Source organism: Ambystoma mexicanum, chromosome 8 (assembly GCF_040938575.1).
Source record: "Ambystoma mexicanum isolate Mex_15411 chromosome 8, UKY_AmexF1_1, whole genome shotgun sequence".
Taxonomy (NCBI): Eukaryota; Metazoa; Chordata; class Amphibia; order Caudata; family Ambystomatidae; genus Ambystoma; species Ambystoma mexicanum.
The window spans coordinates 1,285,178,409-1,285,200,507 of NC_090929.1; the positions used below are offsets into that span (position 1 = coordinate 1,285,178,409).

The 22,099-nt window shown below is 47.2% G+C and overlaps 1 protein-coding gene across 2 annotated transcripts in view; it reads right to left on the bottom strand.

Annotated features, from left to right (window-relative positions):
* ADGRA1 (adhesion G protein-coupled receptor A1) overlaps positions 1 to 12,406 on the bottom strand; it is a 1,327,098-nt gene extending 1,314,692 nt beyond the window's left edge. Inside the window, exons 1-2 of one of the 2 annotated variants that reach the window (XM_069611403.1) lie at positions 11,936 to 12,406; positions 10,501 to 10,697 (exon numbers count right to left, since the gene is read on the bottom strand). In XM_069611403.1, coding sequence (XP_069467504.1) covers positions 10,501 to 10,697; positions 11,936 to 12,302 — 564 coding nt within the window. In that variant the 5' untranslated portion in view covers positions 12,303 to 12,406. The remainder of the gene's footprint in view (positions 1 to 10,500; positions 10,698 to 11,935) is intronic. The other variant, XM_069611404.1, reaches the window with a different exon arrangement.
* Between the last annotated feature and the right edge of the window lie 9,693 nt (positions 12,407 to 22,099).

Here is a 22,099-nt window from a genome sequence, read left to right on the forward strand (position 1 = left end):
TAACAAGGGGGGTCCTGGGAGTCCCTCTGCCAGGCATTAGTCCTGGTTACAAGAGACTTACCCAGAGTCTTTAGCTCACTATCTTACACAGAGAAGAAATATCCCAAACATATCAGTCTTTGTCCTGCCCTGGGGCAGTCCAGCACCGAAATGCTAGGCAATTCTCCTCTGAACAAGAGTACCAACAGAAACCCCAGACACGTGTCTCGGTCTGGTTGGACCTCATCAGTAGGGTGGATCTGTGCCTCTCTAAGAATAGTGAGCAAGGGGTCCACGTCTGGATTCCCCTAGTAACTTAGGGTGAGACCCAAAGTTACTTGAATATGCAAATTAACAAGGGGGGTCCTGGGAGTCCCTCTGCCAGGCATTAGTCCTGGTTACAAGAGACTCACCCTAAGTTACTAGGGGAATCCAGACGTGGACCCCTTGCTCACTATTCTTAGAGAGGCACAGATCCACCCTACTGATGAGGTCCAACCAGACCGAAACACGTGTCTGGGGTTTTTGTTGGTACTCTTGTTCAGAGGAGAATTGCCTCGCATTTCGGTGCTGGACTGCCCCAGGGCAGGACAAAGACTGATATGTTTGGGATATTTCTTCTCTGTGAAAGATAGTGAGCTAAAGACTCTGGGTAAGTCTCTTGTAACCAGGACTAATGTCTGGCAGAGGGACTCCCAGGACCCCCCTTGTTAAATCTGCATATTTAAGTAACTTTGGGTCTCACCCTAAGTTACTAGGGGAATCCAGACGTGGACCCCTTGCTCACTATTCTTAGAGAGGCACAGATCCACCCTACTGATGAGGTCCAACCAGACCGAAACACGTGTCTGGGGTTTCTGTTGGTACTCTTGTTCAGAGGAGAATTGCCTCGCATTTCGGTGCTGGACTGCCCCAGGGCAGGACAAAGACTGATATGTTTGGGATATTTCTTCTCTGTGAAAGATAGTGAGCTAAAGACTCTGGGTAAGTCCCTCGTAACCAGGACTAATGTCTGGCAGAGGGACTCCCAGGACCCCCCTTGTTAAATCTGCCTATTGCCCTATAGGCCAGTCCGAGCAGCCTGCAGTGGTGCATGGAAGTTAGCTGCCTAATTGATCACGAGACAGGCAGCCAGAGCCAGTAGGAAGCTTTACACTGGCCATAACCTTAATGTGAGCACTGCAAAGCACATATTAAAAGCCCCAGAACAAAAATGGTGACTTTTTTTGCTGTGCTTTGCGGACTGGAAACATGGGGGCAGTTGCTGGACCCCCTGCCCCCAGAGGCTGTAGGCCTCTTGTTTGTGAAGGTGAAAGGCCCCAACTCTGTCCCCGATTGATGGGCTAGGGGTTAGCAAGTAGCTGCGCTGGCATTTGTTCGGGTGGGAGAAATATAATGTACCCTCCATAGCGGGTGCTGAGGGGCCATGTAGATTCTCAAGGCACCCCCAGAGTGAGTGTGCATTGTTGTGGGTAGGTAATGAGTTGCTTTTTGCTTATCTTGTAGGAATTGGTCTGCAGTGTAGAGGTTGATTAGGCAGAGAGGACCTTCCCACTGTGACTTGATAACAACGGGCATGAGAGGTAAGTAAAGTCTAGCCTGACTTTTTATTCTAAAAATAACGGGAGACCATTTAGCATTAAAGCTGTCAACAGTCCCACAATGTGTATTAAGATATCTTAAACACCACATTTGCACAGAAAGTTACTCAAAGCTAGCTAGTTCTTTTTAAAGCGGAGTTCATCCATGATATCAAACATGGTTTTGCATTCTGAGATGTGTAGTGTTCGGTTTGGGTGGTGCAAGTACTCCAAGGAGGTTGCTTTGGGTGTACTTTGCAAATAAACTAGACCACTGTGGCACTTGTTTAACCCAAAGCAAATGTGTACTAATTAGAGCTTGGAGGTTTGTGGCAGGTAAGTTAAATTGCTGGCAATTCTGGCTTCACTGCTTAACCAAAGCATGTGATCCTGGGCAAATCATTTGACTCACCAAGTGCTGGCAAGAACAGAAATTTGAATTCTCTCCATAGGCAATGTCAGTGGCCTCAGCCCTACAGGTAAGGGGTGTATCAGCCCCTTTTACTCCCTTTAAAAAAGGCAAATACACCCAACACAACACAGTAGTACCACAGGAAGAAACTAGGGTTATATATGTAACTTGATATCATAAAATAAAAATTGCACATGCACACACTATTGAGTCTTTAATTGATGTCTTATTCACAATATGAAGGACACAGCACTGTGCTGCAACACTGACTGCATGACCCAGCCACACATCCTTTAACTGAAAAATGTTTTTAGAGCTTTATTTGTTTGGCCATTCATGCAGCGAACCTTTACATTTTACAGACATTGCACTGATGTTAAACTTCAGAGGTACATAGAAATCATTTCTGCATTCTTGCAAATTCTATATCTTGGAGTACAACTAATTCTGGTGACATTAATATTAGTACAGAATTGCTAATCAAATAAGTTCACTTGCTATTCAAATACATTTTAATTAGCAAAATCTGCTAATCAATTTTTGAAAACTAATGTATGCCTTGCCTCACCCAGAAAATACATGCAGAATGTTTCCTCAACCTCTTCAATGGCTCACTAGCAACAGGAGCTTTGCCACAAACCTTCAAATTGGCATACATGAAACCACTACTTAATGACCCATTGGGAAACACGGAAGACCTAACCAACTACAGACCAATCTCAAACATCCCATACCCAGAGAAGCTACTAGGTGGTTATGTCTACGAACAAATAAAATACTGGAACATGTAGAAAACAATTGGACAATAGATTAAACACAAGTAGGCTTCAGACCCCTGAGAGGAACAGAAACAGCATTACTAATCACACACAGACTCCAACGCCACACATTGGCACTAATACTGCTTGATCTATCAGCAGCCTTCGACACAGTCCACTATGAAACACTCATTAAAAGACTCAAAGATATAGGAATTGACAGTGCAGCGCTACTCTAGGTAAAATCCTACATGAGAGAGAACAGAAATTACTTGGATAGCACCCTTTCAGTGAACACCCCAAAAATCAACATGTGGAGTCCCACATAGCTCATCACTCTCACCACTACTATCACCATAGAAAAATATTAACTCGACGGATCAATATAACCTGCAGAAAAGGACTCAGGTAACTGCCCGCTAACCCTAACAAAATGCTCTCTAATACTCTGCATACTCATCAAACATTGAACAAATCAGAATCAGGCACATACCTCTGCCACAGGGAAAAAGAAACACTGCAAACTACAGACACTCCACAACACCTAACAGGACACTAAACCAATCGCACACAAATCAACCATATACACTCATGCACCAAAGACTACATGACATCGATCAACAAAAAATCAAACCAGCACACAGTAACCATTTTTTATTAACTGAAGCTACCACGAGCACATCAAAGCTCTCTTGTGCTTTTCCCTCTCAATCCCAATAACTAACCCCTTCCCACCCCCTTCCTTTTCAGATCTGCCAGAGCGCATTGAGACCATGAAAATGTCAGAGGTGTGCCCGATAAATCACAATAACATAACATAACTGTTGGCTTCTCCCATGGTGACAACTCAAAATCGGAGGTTCTTCTCTTGGGTCATCATCCTCATTTTCAGCAGCCATTATTTTAGCCACATGAGTTGCCAGCTTCCCGACCTGATAAAACATGTCAGAAATCTGAGTACATTTTGAAAGTTCATGGTTCTTGAGCTCACAGATCACAACAAAGGTACAAACAGGGTTCTGACATTTACAGACCATGTATAAAATGGTCCCCTATTTATTGACTGAGCATAGAACCTCAACTTTATTAGCACTTGTGCTGTCCCAAGTTGACTATGTGAAAAATGTATATATGTGCACAACAGCCTATTTCATGGTCGATATTCAGCATCTCCAAATTAAGGCAGCTGGCGTAATTTTTGGCCTAATTAGAAGGGAACAAATCACAGCATTTCTTAGTGCCCTCCAGTGGCAGCTCCCGGGGACAGCAAATGTCACTTTCAAGACCCTGGGCCTGATTTACAAAGCATTTTTCAATGGGACTGTGACATTGTAACACACTTTTTGTAAATCGGGACTGAGTATTGTTCTTTGGTACTTTTACCAAAAAGGCCCAAGTTTCATCCAGGGTAACCCTAGCAGTCCCTCAAAAAGCTTCACTCTGACTCCTTACTTCTGAGCACCTTTTCTAAAATCTAAAAATCTTGCATACGGGGCAGATTTTGCCTGATTTATGGAATAGTCTGCCACTGTCATTATGAGAAACAAACTACTTTTTTATTCAAAAAGAAGCTGAAAACTCGGCTTTTTAAACATTTTAGCTACCCCCCCCCACACCACACCAGAGAAGATGGTTATTCCAGCAGGAACATATAACTATGGGCCAGATTCATGGAATTATCTGAGTGGAAAATAGGATACTTGAGCGTGCAAATGCGCGCAAATCTGCCTTCGTTGATTCATGGAATTGAATGTGCAGTACTTTTCGTGTACTTGCGTGGAGTTTGTGCTGGCTCAGCACGTATGTGTGAGCCGTTGCGGGCCCTGCGCAAGACTCCAAGCAGAGCATGGGCATGGCCTGCGCAGAGTGCTGGAAAGGTGGCAGAACACCAAAAATGGGGAAGACCTTAGGAGCCTACGAGCGCTCCTTCACCTGCAAAGACCAGCTGAGGGAGTGTTCAGTGTTTACACTGGGTTGGCTCTTTGGCTCCTCTATAATAGGTGAGGGTGCCCATGGGTCGTCACCCCTCACCCCTTATGGAGATGCCGCCACTGGTACACTGTCAATGAATCTATGCAGAGGGTCAGTGTGGCCAGAGATTAAATACTGATGACTTTGCAGTCATGTACATGAACTGCCCTATTGTTAATGCAGCAATTTTTAACACATTAAGGTATCTATAAACATGTCCTACAGTAGAAGGTTGCCAGGGTAGCTCAGCAGGTCGAGGGATGTTGCTAAGATGTTATATATTTAAAATTGGCCATAAATCATATCACGTTTTGCAATTCCTTTTAAAAAACCAAGTGCTATAAAATGTGTTCAGCCAGGAGATGGGTTGAGTTGGTAGTTTTCTAACATTTAGAGAGGGGTGGGGGATTGTCTGCCCCTATAGAGAAAATCAAAAGCTGGCACCCATGAACCCACCCCGTTTATTTTCTAATAACTGCTGTCAGGACAATAGAAGTATGTATTTGTGACTGCGCCGGTTGACAAGCATATAACAGCTTTATAAATATATCCTATGATAAAACACAAAGGGAGGTGCATAACAATCACAGGGTATCTGTATGGTAGCCCGGCAAAAAAAAAAAAACATTTGAAAGAAAACTAGTCAGTGTACTTTTAAGAGCATGTTTCAGTTTGGAAACGTCTTTTTCGTTTTTTTTTTTCTAGACATGTGTACGATTCACATTTGGAAAACAATAGTATGCCCAGCATGTAGGTACCCTGCGGTTAACAGTGATGGCCCCCACCCCAGAGAAAAGAATTGGCCATTGATTCATGTGGTGTCCATTTCTGGCCAGAAGAAAGTACTCCGGCTCAGCAAACTAAACCTGCAAATGCGCGAATGAAGACTGAGCAAAGGACCACCTTTAAGACTCCAGGACAGGGGTAGACTGGGAACCTTACGAGGTCCTGGAAATATTGTTCAAAGTGGCCCCATATTACACATTTTCATCAAGCCGAACCCTGTTACTATCAGAAAATGTTTAAATAGAATAGGATATCACACAAAAGTCACCCAGGGGGAAGAGGCCTACCGGAAATCTCCAGAGTTCCCTGCAGGCCAGTCCGCCTCCTGGAAAGAGTTATTTGCCAGAGGGGGGCAGGCCACACATTAGGGGGGGTGCAGAGGAGCCAATAAGGGGGGGCAATTGCCCCCCCACTGGGGACGCCTACGTCCACATGATCCTAAATCTGCATGTCCTCATTGCTTCTTCTGTGCTGCCATGTGTAATGCACAAGGTCACTTTCAGCACGTTAGGTGAAAAGACTGCTTCAGCCCCAACAGCAGATGAAAAGGGTTGTCTCCTTGCAGCACCATGCCTCTGCCTAGCACCTGTGCAGCAGGCGTGAATGATGCACTTGTCCAGACAGATTGCCCAGTGCAAAAAGCCCAAGCTGCACCTTAAACACTCACTACTTATCAATTCCTCCCCTTAACTCCTCTAAAATGTTGCTGGGTTACGTAGTGACACTCAAACTTTCTCCACCTTATAGAAAATGAAGACCCGAAATACTTGCACAAGTGCCTTGTGGGCTAGTAACTCACTGGAGGACAACTCCTCTCCTGCAATTGAAGTTTAAAATTGTTCTGCTGTTCAAATGCATGCTTGTGTCTGATAAGTGAGGTTTCTGTTGCTCATTTCAAATCAAACTGTGCACCTCCTCTTTTAATAAAAACACAGTTCTTTAAATGGAGAAAAGGAGTGAAGATACCCATAATCTATGATTTAAGTGGCCCAGGGGGATGAGCCCTGTTACGGTCCAAAAATGGCTTTTGTGCAGGAGCACGGCCGGGTTCACCCAGGCCATTTCTTTTAAGGTTTTTCTTTGTCTCCCCGTCAACTTGCTTATTTCTCTGTGTCTCATTTTCTGTTTGTCTCGCGCTTTGTGATTCAATGTCTATGTATACAACGTACTATGTGACGTTCTCCCCACTCACTGTCTCCCCGGCTCCAATGATGTTTTCACGCTCTTTTTCACCCTGTGCGAGTTCCTTTTCCTGTGATATTTGGCCTCGACACTGAATCACTTATAGACACTCCTAGTGTTGGCAGAGACGGCCCAGAGGGATGACATGATGTGCCCATGATTACACACGTTCCATACCCAGACACACGTAAACCCTTCCCCACGTCTTCCCAGCGAACATCATTAAATACATTCGTTAAGGTTTGGATGCAAGAGATTGAAATATGAGAGGAATGCCTTGGAAGGTACACACATGACATAACAAAGTAACCTGACATTGTACAAAATTGCAATAGAAAATAACGAGCAAAAACCGGAATATGATAATAGCTTTCTTTTACCCATCCTGGCTGGAAGATTACAGAACAGCCCTCGAAACGAGAGTACACATATCATGCAGATTTTAAAAGTATATCCACAGTGAAAAAAATGCAACACAATATAGTGTGAGCTGCTTGAGTGATTATTTCACACAGCATGCATCATTATGCTCTCGTCCCATTTATCATAAGCGACCATTGGCACTGCTTAATGGGCAATCGTAATTTGCCACGCACCCCTGTGTCTGGGCCAGCAGGCGCTAAACGCTGCTTTGGTCACACAAAGTGAAACCTCGGGTGGGGGGGGGGGGGGCAGCTGTGCTTCCCTGAGCTTTGAGATATCACTCGAAAGAAAATGTGTGAAAAGCGAGCTTGGAAGGCTTTGGGCAGCTAATGTGCACGCCACGAGGACATCCCGCCTGAGTGCCCGCCCCATTTCCAATCCGCGTTATCTAATACCTTCCCACTCGGTTGGAGAAGTCCTGATCCTCAATACTGACAGAAGGCCGTAATCGGCCGATTTAAAGCACTAAAAAAACAAGTTCAGTTTGAAAAATTATGCAACAAATACAAAATGTGACTGTTGCCAAACTCCAGATGGCATGTAACAAAGGCACCTTAGTGATACCTACAGCATGCTTGCTGGGGCCACATCGGCATCATCGAGACACAACTCAATGTGCCCAGTGGCTGACTATCCTATTGCCGGGCATGGCAGTGGGTATAGTGGCAGAAGGAGCAAGTGTGCATGGATTTAGGTCGTTTTTAAAGACTGAAATCGCAGATACCATACCTGTCACTAGAGGTGGGCTGGCCGGGTGAGGCCCGGGCAGGCCCGAGCTGAAACGGGTGCTCCAGCTCGACCGTCGTTTATGGCTGGTGCCCTCAGATGCCACAGGCCTACTACCACCCCCAGAATGGCTTCCCACCAAAAACAAAACAGAAAAGAAGTGATATAGAAAACAATGCAGCCGGGGACCGCAGCAGCGCGGGTAAAATCAAAATCGGTGCAGAAGAAGGAAAGAAAATAAATGGGGGCTTGGGTGCCGGGAGGGCACCGGGAATGCATGTATTTTCTTTCCTTTGTATGCTTTGATTTTGTCTGAGCTGGAGCAAACTCCTCTACTATCTATTCAAGGGGCCGCCACCAATCCCCTTCCACCGTGGAATGGTGGCGGCCCCTTGCCACGTGTAAGACTGCGCCCTGGCAGTGGTGCAACACCATTGCACAGATAGTGCTCTAGCCCACCCACCTGCTCAGAAATGCTGGGGTATTTTGACTCGACCTTGTTGACCTACAGAGCCGTGGCCGGACAGAACAGGACACAGAAGTTGAACAGAGCTTGTTTCTTCCCTGTTAACAAAGGCCCTACAATTGAAATCCTGATTTGGGAGTTCAATGTGCGTGTCAGAGGAGTGATTGGAAGGGTAAGGGGGACAGGAGGCAGCTTGTTCTCACAGCAGCCCTTATGTGTGTGGTTCAGAGGTGAAGGGGAGAGGTAACTGCTTGTAACATTGAAGCTGCATAGTCTCTTTGGAACGCATAAAGAAGTTAGATGCCCCCACACAAGTACGGTTGCCTCTCCCGTGGTCATGCTTATCCCTATGGTTGCACTCTTGCCTCAGTCCGTGGTGGGATCCTAGAGCCAGGCCTCACCCTCAGGCTCGGCCCTGCCTCGGCACTACCCCTGAATTCCCTGGCTCTGCCAGGTCTACCTGCCACTCATCAAATGGTGGCATCTCGAACACAAATAACGACTTAACAGCAAACTGGAGCAGTTCGCTCTCTTATTAGCATGTCATTAGCATTCAATCATGTCTACTTGAAAAGTAAATGAGCACACTTTTTTTAATTTGAGATAGACTATCCGGGGGGTATTACAGAAACTTTGCAAGTGCAATTAGCAGTGGGTTGAAACTAATTTTACATGTTTTTTTTGTGTATGCAAAATTCTTGCATTAGGTTAATTGCACACAAAAAGGCAACCGTGCTGCAAGAATAACACAATTGTGGTCAAGTGTATGCTTTTCCGACGTTACTTTTGGGATGACAAACATTTTCAGTAGAAGTATTGCAATCCGGTGGTATAGCTGGACACGTTTTAAGAGATATTCGGGGTGTGGCACCTGCAAGATAAGGTGGTGATCAAAACAAATGGCCACCTAACCTATCATCTAGCCATTGCTAGGGGAAGACCCCGCCATTCACCGGCATGCGGGGTCTCAAAGGAGTTCAACATATTGCAGCCGCCCCATGATAGGACCCGTCCAACCGAACCTGACAGGTGGATGCAATCGGTACCAGTGAGGGGCCCGCGGACTTGCGCATTCTGAAACCGCGGCAAGTGTTCCTGAGTTAGAGCGCCTGTGTGGGTGCGTGCGCGCGCGCGCGCGTGTGTTTATGTTTATAGTGGGCTGCAATGTCCACATGATACGACTCATTGTCACAGGCCAGCTTCCGGCGAGGATCGGGTGGCATGCGTGCTCCATCTGACAGCAGTCCATTGGTATGCTGTGCACACCTGCACTCCATTCCTCTGCTATCTGTATTTGCTGTCCTTTTTTAGTCCTATCGTGGACCTTCTACTGATGTACACACGGTGCGTAGTACGCAAGCAGAGTGGGCATCACCAGGTGACAGAGGGCTGCCGTGCATCAACCCATCATGCTCACGCGAGCTCCTGGAAGACCGGTTTGTATTGAGAAAAAGCAAATACTCCTGTGCATGGATGTGCGCCATGGCAGGGCCCTGTCTATCGGCCTTTGCTTCTCCATCAGCGGATCGCCGGGATGCATACAGCCATGATTTTACACACGTTTGATTGAAGTAACCCCCCGCCCCCCAGGGGAAGATTGTTAATCTATTCCAAACGGCTGCTGTGAATGTGAATGAACCGGAATTGCTGGATCTTTTCAACGCCGCACTGGGAATTATTCCAAAACACATTCATAAAAAAAGCCTATGCTGACGTCACTAAACACAATCTACGTCCCAGGGCACCAGAGTGACTAACCAGCCTCCGCCTTCGCGTCGCCCCCACGGGCCACAGAGAAGAGGGGCGTCTCTTCCCCCTCCACCGTTTATTCAATGATTCAACATTGCGGCATGGCTGCAACTAATTAGTATGATCAACAGAGAGCGAGCAGGTGTGCACGCCGGGATCCAGCGGTGGAACACACACGCGAGCCCACCTTGGAAGCACTGCCCACGGCAACCGGGTACCTGTTCGTCATACTCTACGCCTGATCTGGCCTGTCTGACGTGGGTGATGAGATGGACGCACACGTTCACATGTTAACCGGCATCGAGTTCATGTCATTTTGAACATTACATTTCCAAATGCAGAAGCCTTGACATTTAGGAGGCATGATCAACTTGCATGCATGTGTGCTGTTGTACAAATATTACACTGTATTCACACGCCCACATTCGCGCGTGGCCAATCTCGCATCACCAGTGTCCACGTACTCACCATTAGCACTGCAAAGCTGCTGTAGCGCGTGCAATGAATTGTCGCTGTAGGCAGCGCTGGGCTAATTATGTGTCTCCCTTTTCCACGCCAGCCTCCATGTCCATCTAAGGGCCCCCGGTCCAAAAAGGCTGCATTGGGGTCGGCCCCCGGCTCAGTGGGTCCCAGTCCTGCAGTCACCGGCTCGGCGAGGTCCCCATCTGCAAAGGAAGGGAGATGATTCAGCGGCTTGCGGCGGCGAGGAACCCTCTGCCGGGGGCTGCGCTGCGCACGCGAGAACGCTGTCCTGGGCGATTAGGGCCTTGATTGATCCTCGGCAAAGTTTTACACGGTGTTCAATAACCGGGGAGACCGTGGCAGCCTGTTGATCTGCTCGGAGGATCACAGCCCTCTTCATAAACCTGAGCCCGCGGATCAGAACTCATGTGTTATGTTAAGATTGCAGCCAGCTGGGGGAATACTTAGCATGCAATCTGCCAGGTGTACATGCACCCCCGGCCTGATTCCGGGGGAAGGCCATTCCAAACGTAATTGCATATTCACGTGCAGAGAATTAAAGTGAAATTACTGGACCTTTACCATTTTGAAATATGTTCATGTCAATGTTAGTTCATGAACAGGTCCCAACTTCCAAGGTGCAAAACGGAAGCGGATTGCGTCAAAAGCTGCAAATGCCCCCTCCCCCTCGAACCCTACTGCCACTGCCCAAGGAATCGTGACCCCGCTGCAGTCCACCTCTCTATCCCAACAATGCTCTTTGACTCCCACTCCTCTGCCCACCCCTTGGGATAAGAGCCCCCATTCCATGCCCCATGGTCGGCATCGCACAGATCGAATTTACCAATTTCATCACATATTTCCCGCATCTCAAAATGCGCCCTTTTACTCGATTCCCCACCAACCCAACCTCTCTGAATAAATCGCTTCCCCATCACCCTTTCACCCACCAAGCTACGCACCCCTCGCCGGCATATGTTGTCCCGCTCCACCATTCAGCGCCAAGAGGCGACTCGCGTTGCAGTCTGCGCTATAATAGCTCTCTTACTCACCTCCACCCCACCCCCCCCACGCACACGATCACTCCTTCGGTCTATCCCTCCGATGCAACAGGGCAGGACGGCTCTAATACCATTCAATGCTCGGTGCGGTTTTTCATTAGCAAACGCCGGCGGTCGTTCTCTGCGGGCTGTGCTCTGCAACCCTTCCAGTAACACACAGGTCTCCGCATGAATTCACCATGCAGTCATCCCCAAGAAAATAAAGCCCTCGCTTTTCAGTCCGCTCATTTTAATGCAGCAATAATTCACGCTCCACGCTTCCCGGTGCGTCGCCAGATAGGAAAACAGGCTCGCGGGGCGCCTGCATTGCCCTGCAGTCTCGAACACCTCAGGAAATGCAGCTTTGAGGCTGAGGAAACACTTGCTCACAAACCACTTACCTATTTCTAAATGCACAGCTCGCTTGACCACTGCGCCGCATTGCCCATCAGCTGCGCGATTGGACGAATTTCCAAGGCAGGGGCATCGTTTCCCATTCCGAGAGGCAACGCGCTGCCGACTGCCAGTGGGGTTATCAACAGATTGCAAGGACGGAGACGGTGGCGGGCGAATCGGAGCCACTGCGATAGCGCGCTGCACAACGCGAGCGAAGAACGAGGGCTTTAAAATGCAAGTCACAACGGGGTTGCTTTCATTATCTTTTAAACTCCTGGACCAGGAATATTGGCTGCCTCTTGTTTCCAGCAACCTGGATGCAGACAGGGAAGCAGGCGCTGTAACCATGGGAATGGGATTGACAGAGCGCATGCTAAAAGGGAACACGTTTGGGTTTCATGTGTGCATCCGTGTGGTCAAGATCCCTGCTGCAGAGGTGAGAATGGTTCCAACCATGCCTGCTACAGGGGCCATCAACACTGCAGAACTGATTTAAAGAGGCAGCCTCGGCCAGGGTTTCTCCTCCACTTGCGACACGATCAGACAAGTTGCATGGAAACCTCTCCCTGAAAGTATTTCTGTAAAGGCTACTGAAGTCCTTTCACTAATTCAAAATGATTGTAGCCACAATATGAGCTCAGAAATGGGAATGCAATAACATTCACAACAAAGGCTTCCAGGGCATTGCACTTGCTGCTTCTGCATTAAGTCGATGTTACAAACCAGGCTGTCATTTTAAGAGCTATAGCAAACAATTAATTAAACACAGCAGAACCCAGTCAGGCAAATCCAATTCGTCTGGGTAGGAGCAGCAGGAAATGTTATCATTTTGGAATAGTTTCTGCACCAACGGCAGATCACTGCTGATTGAAAATAGACAATTGTGCAACTCTGAAGAATGTCTTTGATTGTGCAATTTTCCGAGGAGTGCACATATTTTACTGCATCACACCATGGTTCATTGTCAAGGATGTGAAAGAGTGAGGCATCAATAGTATTAATTAAACAAAGCTCACGGGCGTGACACAGAAATGGCCCGCGGCAATTGGGTCAGCAAATAAGTGGACAGGGTTGTGAATGGGAAAGCACATATTCTGCTGCTGGGACTGTGCACAAAAAAAGTGCACCTTTCCCAAATGGGGGTGATCCAGATTGAGGATTGTTACTGTAAATGACCTTGTGATTGCAGGGCACTCTCGGGGAGAACATGTTATGTTTAGTTGGTCATCAAGAAAGGCAATGCATGCAATGCATATATAAATAGTACAGTGGCCCTCATTACGACCCTGGCGGAGGACCATGGTGCAATTTGCACCATGGTCCATGGCGCAGAGCTGCCAACTCCGCCATGGGGGTTGGCGGACTTACCACCCCATTCCGACCTTGGCGGGGCGGTAAGTCCCCAATCCCCATTTACCCTTCCCCATTCCCATTTTTGCCCCATAGGGTATAATGGGAGTGGGGAAGGCGTTAATTACGCCACCGTAAATTACGGTGGCGTAATTAACAACAGGTCCCGTAGCGCCATGGATTTTTCCGCCCGGAAAAACCAGGCGAAAAAACCACCATGGCGCTACGGGAACTCGTAGTAAGGCGGAAAGGTACGCCATGCATTACGCTGGCGTAGAACCCTTTCCGCCAGGGTCGTAATGAGGGCCAGTGTGTTTAAGCACTCTGCACATGATCTACAAGCAACTTTAGGTCAAAGGTTCATTTGCCACTGGGCAGACACAGTCTTTTGATGATTTATGAAGGAATTCGGATCTTTAAGTGGGGAACAGTGACACCATTTTATTTTAAAATGTTTCAGAACTGCTATACTGATATTAGAATGTACTGAGGTAGAAATACAAATACACCAGATGTTTCATTTGTAGAGACAGGGCCCACCGTAATTTCGTATAGGTTTCACATATGCCATGGTGGCTACTCTGGCCTAGTGGCATAATGGGACAGGACCGTGGAACTTGTTAGGAGTCCTTTTCCTGGGTATGTTTGTGGTTGCTAAAGTTGGCATTGCGTGTATGCTTTGCGCTAAATGAATGAATGCAGGTTCAGTTTATTTAGTCCCCGTCCAAAGACATGCACCACAATGATGGCTTGTGAATCATTCTAAGCCCCATGGACATACACTGGTTTGCTGGCGTGGTAAGAGTGGTGTCTGTGTCCTGCCCACCCATGCCTTGCAAACATGCAAAGCTATATCAAAGACTCTACCAACATGTTGGTCTTACTTGATTCTCTTCAATACAACCCGGAGGAAGATTGGCTTGTGACAATCAACATGAAATCATTGTACACACAAATACTTCAACAAGAAACATTAGACATGCTAAGTCGCCTGTTACACTCTGGCATTGATCTACATGGAGTATCACCCAGTTTAATTTTACAACTAGCTGAGATAGCTCTCACTAGGAACAACTTTATTTTTGAGGATACATACTACCAACAAATTTCAGGTACAGAAATGGGGGCTACTTTTGCCCCTGCTTGGCTAATCTATATGTTGAACATTTTGAATGCTGCCACATTTACTCTGACAATAATCCCTTTTGTTCCAAACTGGCAATTTGGCGTCGCTATATCGATGACATTTTTGTCATCTTTAAAGGCTCAGACGAAGACCTAGTCTCTTTCCATGTCTGGTTGAATCAATTGAATTCACACCTTAAATTCACTCTTGAAAAAGACAAACAGAATACATATTTCTTAGACCTGGCCATTTCAGCTGATAATGGGGGACTCTCATCAAGTGTATACAAAAAAACCACTGACAGGAACTCACTCCTGTGTTATTCGAGCTATCATCCAAAAGCTCTAAAAGACAACCTGCCCTTTGGACAACTTTTTGCGATATCGGAATTTGTGCCCACAGACATCTGTCTATACCACACACGCCAAACAACTTAAAAACCAATTGGCTGAGAGAAGTTATCCAAATAGGATTATCAAGGAGACATACAAAAGAGCAAGGAATATCCCAAGATCAGTCACTTTACAGCAACATGCCAAACGTGAAGATTCTGCAGGTTTCACTGCTGTCTTAAGTTACTCACCGCTCATGAACAAATTCAAAAGAAGGGTTAAAAGGCTCTGGCCTATTTTGAACACAGGTAAAAACACTATACCTGTTCCGTGCTTTGCGCTTAAAAGACGATCTAACATTAGAGACAAGCTGTTGAAAACAATAACACACACCACATCCGGGTGTGACCCCAGCCAACGCACCCTATGGAATACCTTTCCTCCGAGAGGCCATGCTCCATGTGGCAACTGCTCGATGCGCACACAAACCTCACGAACCATGTAAATAGATGTAGGCTGGCATACCCCTTGGAGGTACAACACCTTTACAAATGGTAACACTAGGGGTGTAATCTATATGATTACATGCACCACATGCCACCTAGTTCGAGGCACCACTGATAGGGACAGGGTGTTCTTCCCCAGGGTCAGTTTATAGCAGGGTTGTCTCCTTTTTAGACTGTGTGTTAATGTATGATTAATAAGTACACTGTAGTTTTTAATGATTTCTCTCCTGATGAGCCGCTTTTTTGTGATAACACACAAGTAAGATTACTACATTCTGGAAAGTTTTGATCTAGTGAAACTGTTTTTTCCCCATCAATAGTTGATCATCAGTGGAAGACACTGACAGCAGAGCCTGGCACGTCATATAATGTTTTTCTTGAAAGCTGTGTTGGGACATTCCATATATCTGAGCTATTCTCTTGGAAGCTGTCATGGGACATTCCCTGTAACCGAACTGAGAGATCAAGGGATTTGCATGGGCATTTTGTAGGCAAGAGGTTGCCCGGTAACATTCATAAATACCTTTCGTTCCACACTATAGTGGGCGTGCGATGGACCGCCTGTGGCCGGTCACTCGTAATGCCCACTTGTTCGCATGTTCTTCCCGATTTTCTGTGTTCCACCCCTTCCCAGCCCTCTGCGCAAGCCACACCCATGCTTTGCGTGGTGTCTCGTGCAAGGCACTCAGCTGCTCACAGGGGCATGCCAGACTGCTGTAAAATCCATGCAAGTCCCAGGAAAATCCTGTGCATTCGAGTCCATGAATAGACAAACAGGATTTTGCACACAGTATGGTGCGCAAGTTCCGTATTTCCAGTGCAAATAATTCCATGAATCAGGCCCTTAGGCTCTATATTGTAGTCAGTATAGAATGAAGGTGTGGGCAACTACATCGAAGGATGCAGATAGATCGAGCATGAGTATGCTGAGTGAGATGTATGCAAGGCTGAGGACAGGAAGAAGGACCCCCTTATGAAGCTCCAAAATGCACCTAATATGTCTTTGCATTGACACTGACACAAAAATGGGACACACCAGGTACTTAACTTATAAACCACTATACATTGTTTGCAGAAATACTGAACAATAGGAATTCAAATCTAGGGCAAGAAATTAACTGGACCTATGGAGCACATGCATATCTCCACAGGTGAAGCCCCACCCAACACCTCCCATTGCCACTGTAGATATGCACTGTGGGATTGTATTGCTCGCCAATAGTGCACGGACAGTAATTTATCACCAGTACAGCCGCAGAGCCAAAACATGTATTGCTCGCCAATAGTGCACGTACAGTAATTTATCACCAGTACAGCCGCAGAGCCAATACTTTGAACGCAGGTAGACAACGCAATGACTTACAACCACACGCACGCTTAGAAAGTAAGTAGCACTTATACGGCTATTTATTCATAGTTAGGCATATATACAATACAAGCATAGATCAGATAAATCATAGGAAAGACAGTAAATTAGCAACAATACATCACCATGGGCGTAACTTGATGAAACCTCATCTCGCCAGAAGCGGCTGAAAGACCCCGATAACAGCCAGGCCAAGAGCACAACAGCCCACAGGTATATCGGACCAGGGCGTCCCCCCTCCGACTGAGGTCTTTGTGCTTATCCTGTCTGACCGTTGAGGGTTTCCGCATATATGCCCTCCTCAACAAGGGGTGGCAACTACTCGAACCTTCTGGCAATGCGCTTGCGCATTGATGGCTGACCGTTGGTTGCCAGCTAGGTCAACCGACAGTAACCTCAAGGAGCAAAGCGCTTCCCTCTCCTAAACGCCCCGGAAAACAATTCCATAACTCATCTCAAAACCTTGGCGCAAGCATAGCAAACAAAAACAAACCTCGTTATCAGGTACCAGCCGGCACCTGCGGATCTTAGCTTTCCCAGTGCCGTGTCCTTGGCTGAGAAGGCCTGCATTCCAAACCCATCAGCGAATAACGTTGAAAACATGTTGTTTCGCAAAGCAAGTGCAGCTTTCCACTGAGGCATGGATAAATATCCATCATGGCTCTGAGTTCCCCCAGAATACACTGCGCACCAGCGCCATGTTTTTTAGCTCGAACAGCACAGGGATGTATTGACCCACTTTTGCTCTGCTATGCTGCATCACTCTGTTATGATGGTGCCAGAAACAGCAAAATGGCCGCAAAACCCTTGTGTGCACCAAAACCCCTGAAAATCGCACTTTTCAACACACTAAAAGATGGCTGCCCAAACTGCCACGCATGCTGTCAGTGGTGTAACAGAACCCTCACTACTGAAATTTGTCACTGTGCTCCACAACAATGGAAAGTGGAGTGCAGAAGGAAAAAGCAGTGTTTTGCTAAATGAAACTCCAAATCCTGCTTTAAATCACTTTTTATTTGCTGCTGAAACTTCAGAATGCCGGTACTAAACACCTTCAAATATTCAAAATTCTCTCTGGGTGCTACAATTCACTTAGTTCAAGAAATCATTCTGAACTTACAAGGTCCTGAAAAGCTGAGAGCATAAAACGATTTCCAGAGCAAAAGCAGCCTGTCTGGGGATCAGTCAAAATAATCTCTGTGCAGCAGAGGGCTACTGTGATGACATCTGTCAGGGGCCTGCCTGATTAAACTTTAACATGTGTATACTGAAAATCAAATGTTTGCAATCTAAGAGTCCTGTTACTGATAGTAACCCATATTGTAATTGTTTGATCCCATAGTTTAAAATCTTGAATGAGAATTCTAGCTGTATTTGATCCAACAAGTTTGTTTGTGCTAAGAAGAAGTTACCAATTAATTTAAACCTAGCTGAAGCTGCAGAACTTGAATAACAGGTTTTTCTCAGAGAAGGAAGGTCTTTCCCCCAGCAAGAAATCACAGAGAGGCGTCAATTACAGGGTAGGAAAGAACCTGGTCTGCTGTGGGAAAAGGAACAATGATAAGCTGCAACCAGGAAATTCGAAGTGTCAAGACAGTCGTAACGGGCCTCTGTAAGGAAAAAACATGGAGGATGGCACCTGGGCTTCCAGGGAGAGACCAAGGTGTGAAGCCAAGCAGCCATTTGTTGCTTAAGAAGGACAAAGAACACATTTTAAAAAGACTGATATCATGTTATCCAAAATTGTGAAAAATATAAAAATAACAGAGTTGTTGATTTAATTTCTGGTGGCATGGGTGAAGAGGCGCCAGAACTATGTGATGTCGTGACTTGCCACGTAGTGAAGAGTATTGAACCTCTGTCCACAAATCACCCACAGGGAGAGAAAGATTAACACTCTCTGTGCGAGCTTTGAGGCCACAGGTGGTTTATGGTTCACCGAATCGGATGGCGCCGAGGACCCCAGAGGCTGTTGGGAGGAAATCAGGGTTAGTACAGGCAAAGACAGTGCTGTAGTGAAATACAAATCAATGATACTCTCTTACCTAAGTTCCGTGGAAGGGAGCCTGAGGATTTGGTGCAGGGGAGCGCAGGTACGGGCTGACCACCTGTAACCCTTAGGTTAAACGTAATGATTTTCCAAGAAAGCGGAATGAAGGTCGTAACCAATCTCAAGATCTAAATCCAGGTTGTAGAAAGCGAGCAGATATGGAAATCCAAAGCAGTCCGTTAAGCGTAAGCCAAAGGTCCAAAGTACCAGTATCTATGCAAAGTTCCAGCAAACGTATCCAAGGAGCAAGAGTTACCAATCCGTTAAGTGGAAGCCTGAAGTCGAAAATCCGATGAGACCAAAATAACAAGAGTCGAGACGCCGAACAGTGTTGTGAAAACAGCTGTGAAGCGGCGAGTGAATCGAAGCTCCCGGGTTTTATGCGAGCCGCCTCCCAATCACGTGAGCGAGGCTCCGTGCACGTGATCGGGAAGTTGATGTGAAACCCGGAAGCAATCGCGATCGGCTGTTCCAGCCCGATCGCAATCTCCATGGCAGTTGCCATTGGAGACGAGGAAACAAACAACGCCGTCCTCTGCGTTTGATTTGAAACCATCGGTGATGGCGACTCCCCTGCACCCTAGGTGATGGGACAACTGGTGGGTTTGGCTGAGACCCGGGGAGCTTGATAGTACTGTGTGTTGGAGTGTTATGCAAGGTGTTGTATGGGCGTGTAACTGACCTATTGTGCATGACAGAGCCCCCCCTCAATGGCCCACGTCCACGTGGGCAGGAGGGATGATCGAAATGAAAACGGGAGACTAGCTTCGGGGCATGGACATCATCCGCAGGGACCCAACATTGCTCTTCCGGACCAAAACCCGCCCAGTCCACCAGATACTGGAGACAACCCCGAACCATACGGGAACCCAGTATACCCGACACTTCATATTCCACAGAGCTACCCACAGAAATGGGACTAGGCGTAGACCTGAGACGGGTAGGGGCAGGACAAGGCTTTAACAAGGATGTATGGAATACAGGATGAAGGCGCCATGAGGCGGGGACAGAGAGGCGATAAGCCACAGGGTTGATTACAGCAGATATCCTGTATGGACCCACAAACCGGGGTAGCAATTTGCGACAACCAGGCAACCGGAGGTGGCGAGAGGAAAGCCAGACCCTATCCCCCACTACATAGGAAGGTGCCACAGCCCTCCGCCGGTCAGCCGCAGACTTCGCAGAGACTTGGGATTCACGAAGGTGAGCGAGAGTCTGGGCATGAACGGCCGATAGGTCACGTGCACAGGAAACAGCGGCAGGATTGGCAGAATGTGTGAGATCTGGAACAGGCAAGGTGCGGGGGTGTTGGCCATACAAAACAAAAAAGGGAGAAAAGCCAGTAGAAGTATGCAAAGCATTGTTATATGAGAATTCAGCGAGATGCAGTACACTCAGCCAGGATTGTTGGTGCTGTAGAATAAGGCAACGTAAATACTGCTCCATGACCTGGTTCACCCTTTCCGTCTGGCCATCCGTCTCCGGGTGGTATGCGGAGGAAAAACGGGAATCAATGCCCAAGAGGCCTGTGAGCGCCCGCCAGAACCGAGAAGTGAACTGGGGACCCCTGTCCGAGATTATAACAGTGGGTAACCCGAAAAGGCAGAAGACTGATCTAAAGAAAAGGTCGGCCAAAGCCGGGGCTGATGGGATGCCAGAACAAGGAACGAAACGGGCCATCTTGGAGAAGGAATCAACCACCACCCAAATGGTGTCGAAGCCCTTGGTTCGAGGCAGGTCTGTCACAAAATCCATTGACACTGTGTGCCAGGGCCTAGGAGGTATAGGTATAGGAGGGCCTCGGCGATGCTTGCATTGGGCACATACAGCGCACGTGTTGACATATCCTTCAACATCGTGTTTCATGGAGGGCCACCAACACCACCGTCTGAGGAGGTCCAGCGTACGCTTCTGTCCAGGATGGCCATTAATGGCACTGTCGTGGGACCATTCCAGTGCAAGATTGCGAGTGTCGGTTGTTGGTAACCATAACTTGTTTTGTATGAATGGCAACCCATCATGAAACACCGGATCCCACTCGGAGGCCTGTTCGGGGTGTAAGGAAACCCATGTGCGAATGGACTCTAGAAGTGGCAAAGGAGGGGTACAGAGGCAAATGACGTGCTGATCTAGTAGTTTTTCAGGGAAAACAGGCAAGGACACTCCTCCAGGAGAACGAGACAAAGCGTCTGCTTTCCCGTGGGATAGACCTGACCGATGTTTGATCTGGAAGTCAAAGGCGGCAAAGAATAAATGCCATCGCACCTGCCGACTATTGATGCACTTGAGTGAGGCCAAGTCTTGGATGTTACGGTGGTCTGTGAATACTGTGACTGTATGTTTTGCCCCCAACAGATGATGCCGCCAGACCTGAAAGGCATCCTTGATGGCCAACAATTCTTTCTCCGTGACCGTATAGTGCGTTTCTGGAGGTGTGAACTTTCGAGAATGAAACGCCACTGGGTGTAGCTGACCCGAACCAGGACAATGTTGGGATAACACCGCACCAAGAGCAAAGGAGGATGCATCCGCCTCTACAATGAATGGGAGTTCTGGGTCGGGATGCTTCAGTACAGGAGCCGTAGTAAACGCGGATTTTAGCGCATCAAAAGCTGTCTGGTGTTCTTCCAACCAGATAAAAGGTGACTTGGGGCTGGTTAAAGTAGTAAGAGGTGTTACAAGAGACGAAAAATCCTGGATAAAGCGCCTGTAAAAATTTGAAAACCCAAGGAATGATTGTAATGCCTTAATGTTACAGGGCTTTGGCCAATCCAAGACTGCCCGAACCTTGGATTGGTTCATTGCTAAACCCCCAGGGGTAATGTGGAATCCCAAGAATTCCACACTCTCAGTATGGAACTGACATTTTTCTGGCTTAGCGTAGAGTGAAAAACTGCGTAACCTAAACAATACCTCACGGACGTGTAGTACATGTTGTCTCAGGTCCTGTGAGAATATCAGTATATCATCGAGATATACTGCTACACAGATGTCCAACAAGTCGTGAAAAATCTCATTCATGAAACGTTGAAACGTAGCGGGGGCGTTGCAAAGCCCAAAGGGCATGACCACGTATTCAAACAGTCCGTACCGAGTGCAAAAGGCCGTTTTCCACTCGTCTCCGGGGCGAATTCTGATTAAATTATAGGCTCCGCGGAGATCGAGCTTCGTGAAGATATTGGCATGACTCAACCTGTCCAACAATGGTGTAATCAGGGGAATTGGATACCGGTTTTTAATGGTGATATTATTCAAGCGGCGGTAGTCCACGCAAGGACGTAAGTCGCCCTCTTTTTTTGGGACAAAAAATATAGGGCTAGCTGCCGGAGACGTGGAAGGGCGTATATGGCCGACCTTAAGAGCCGCTTGAATGTACTCTTTTAATGCCTGTTCCTCTGAGGGGGACAGGGAGTAAATACGTCCCGAAGGGATGCTGGAG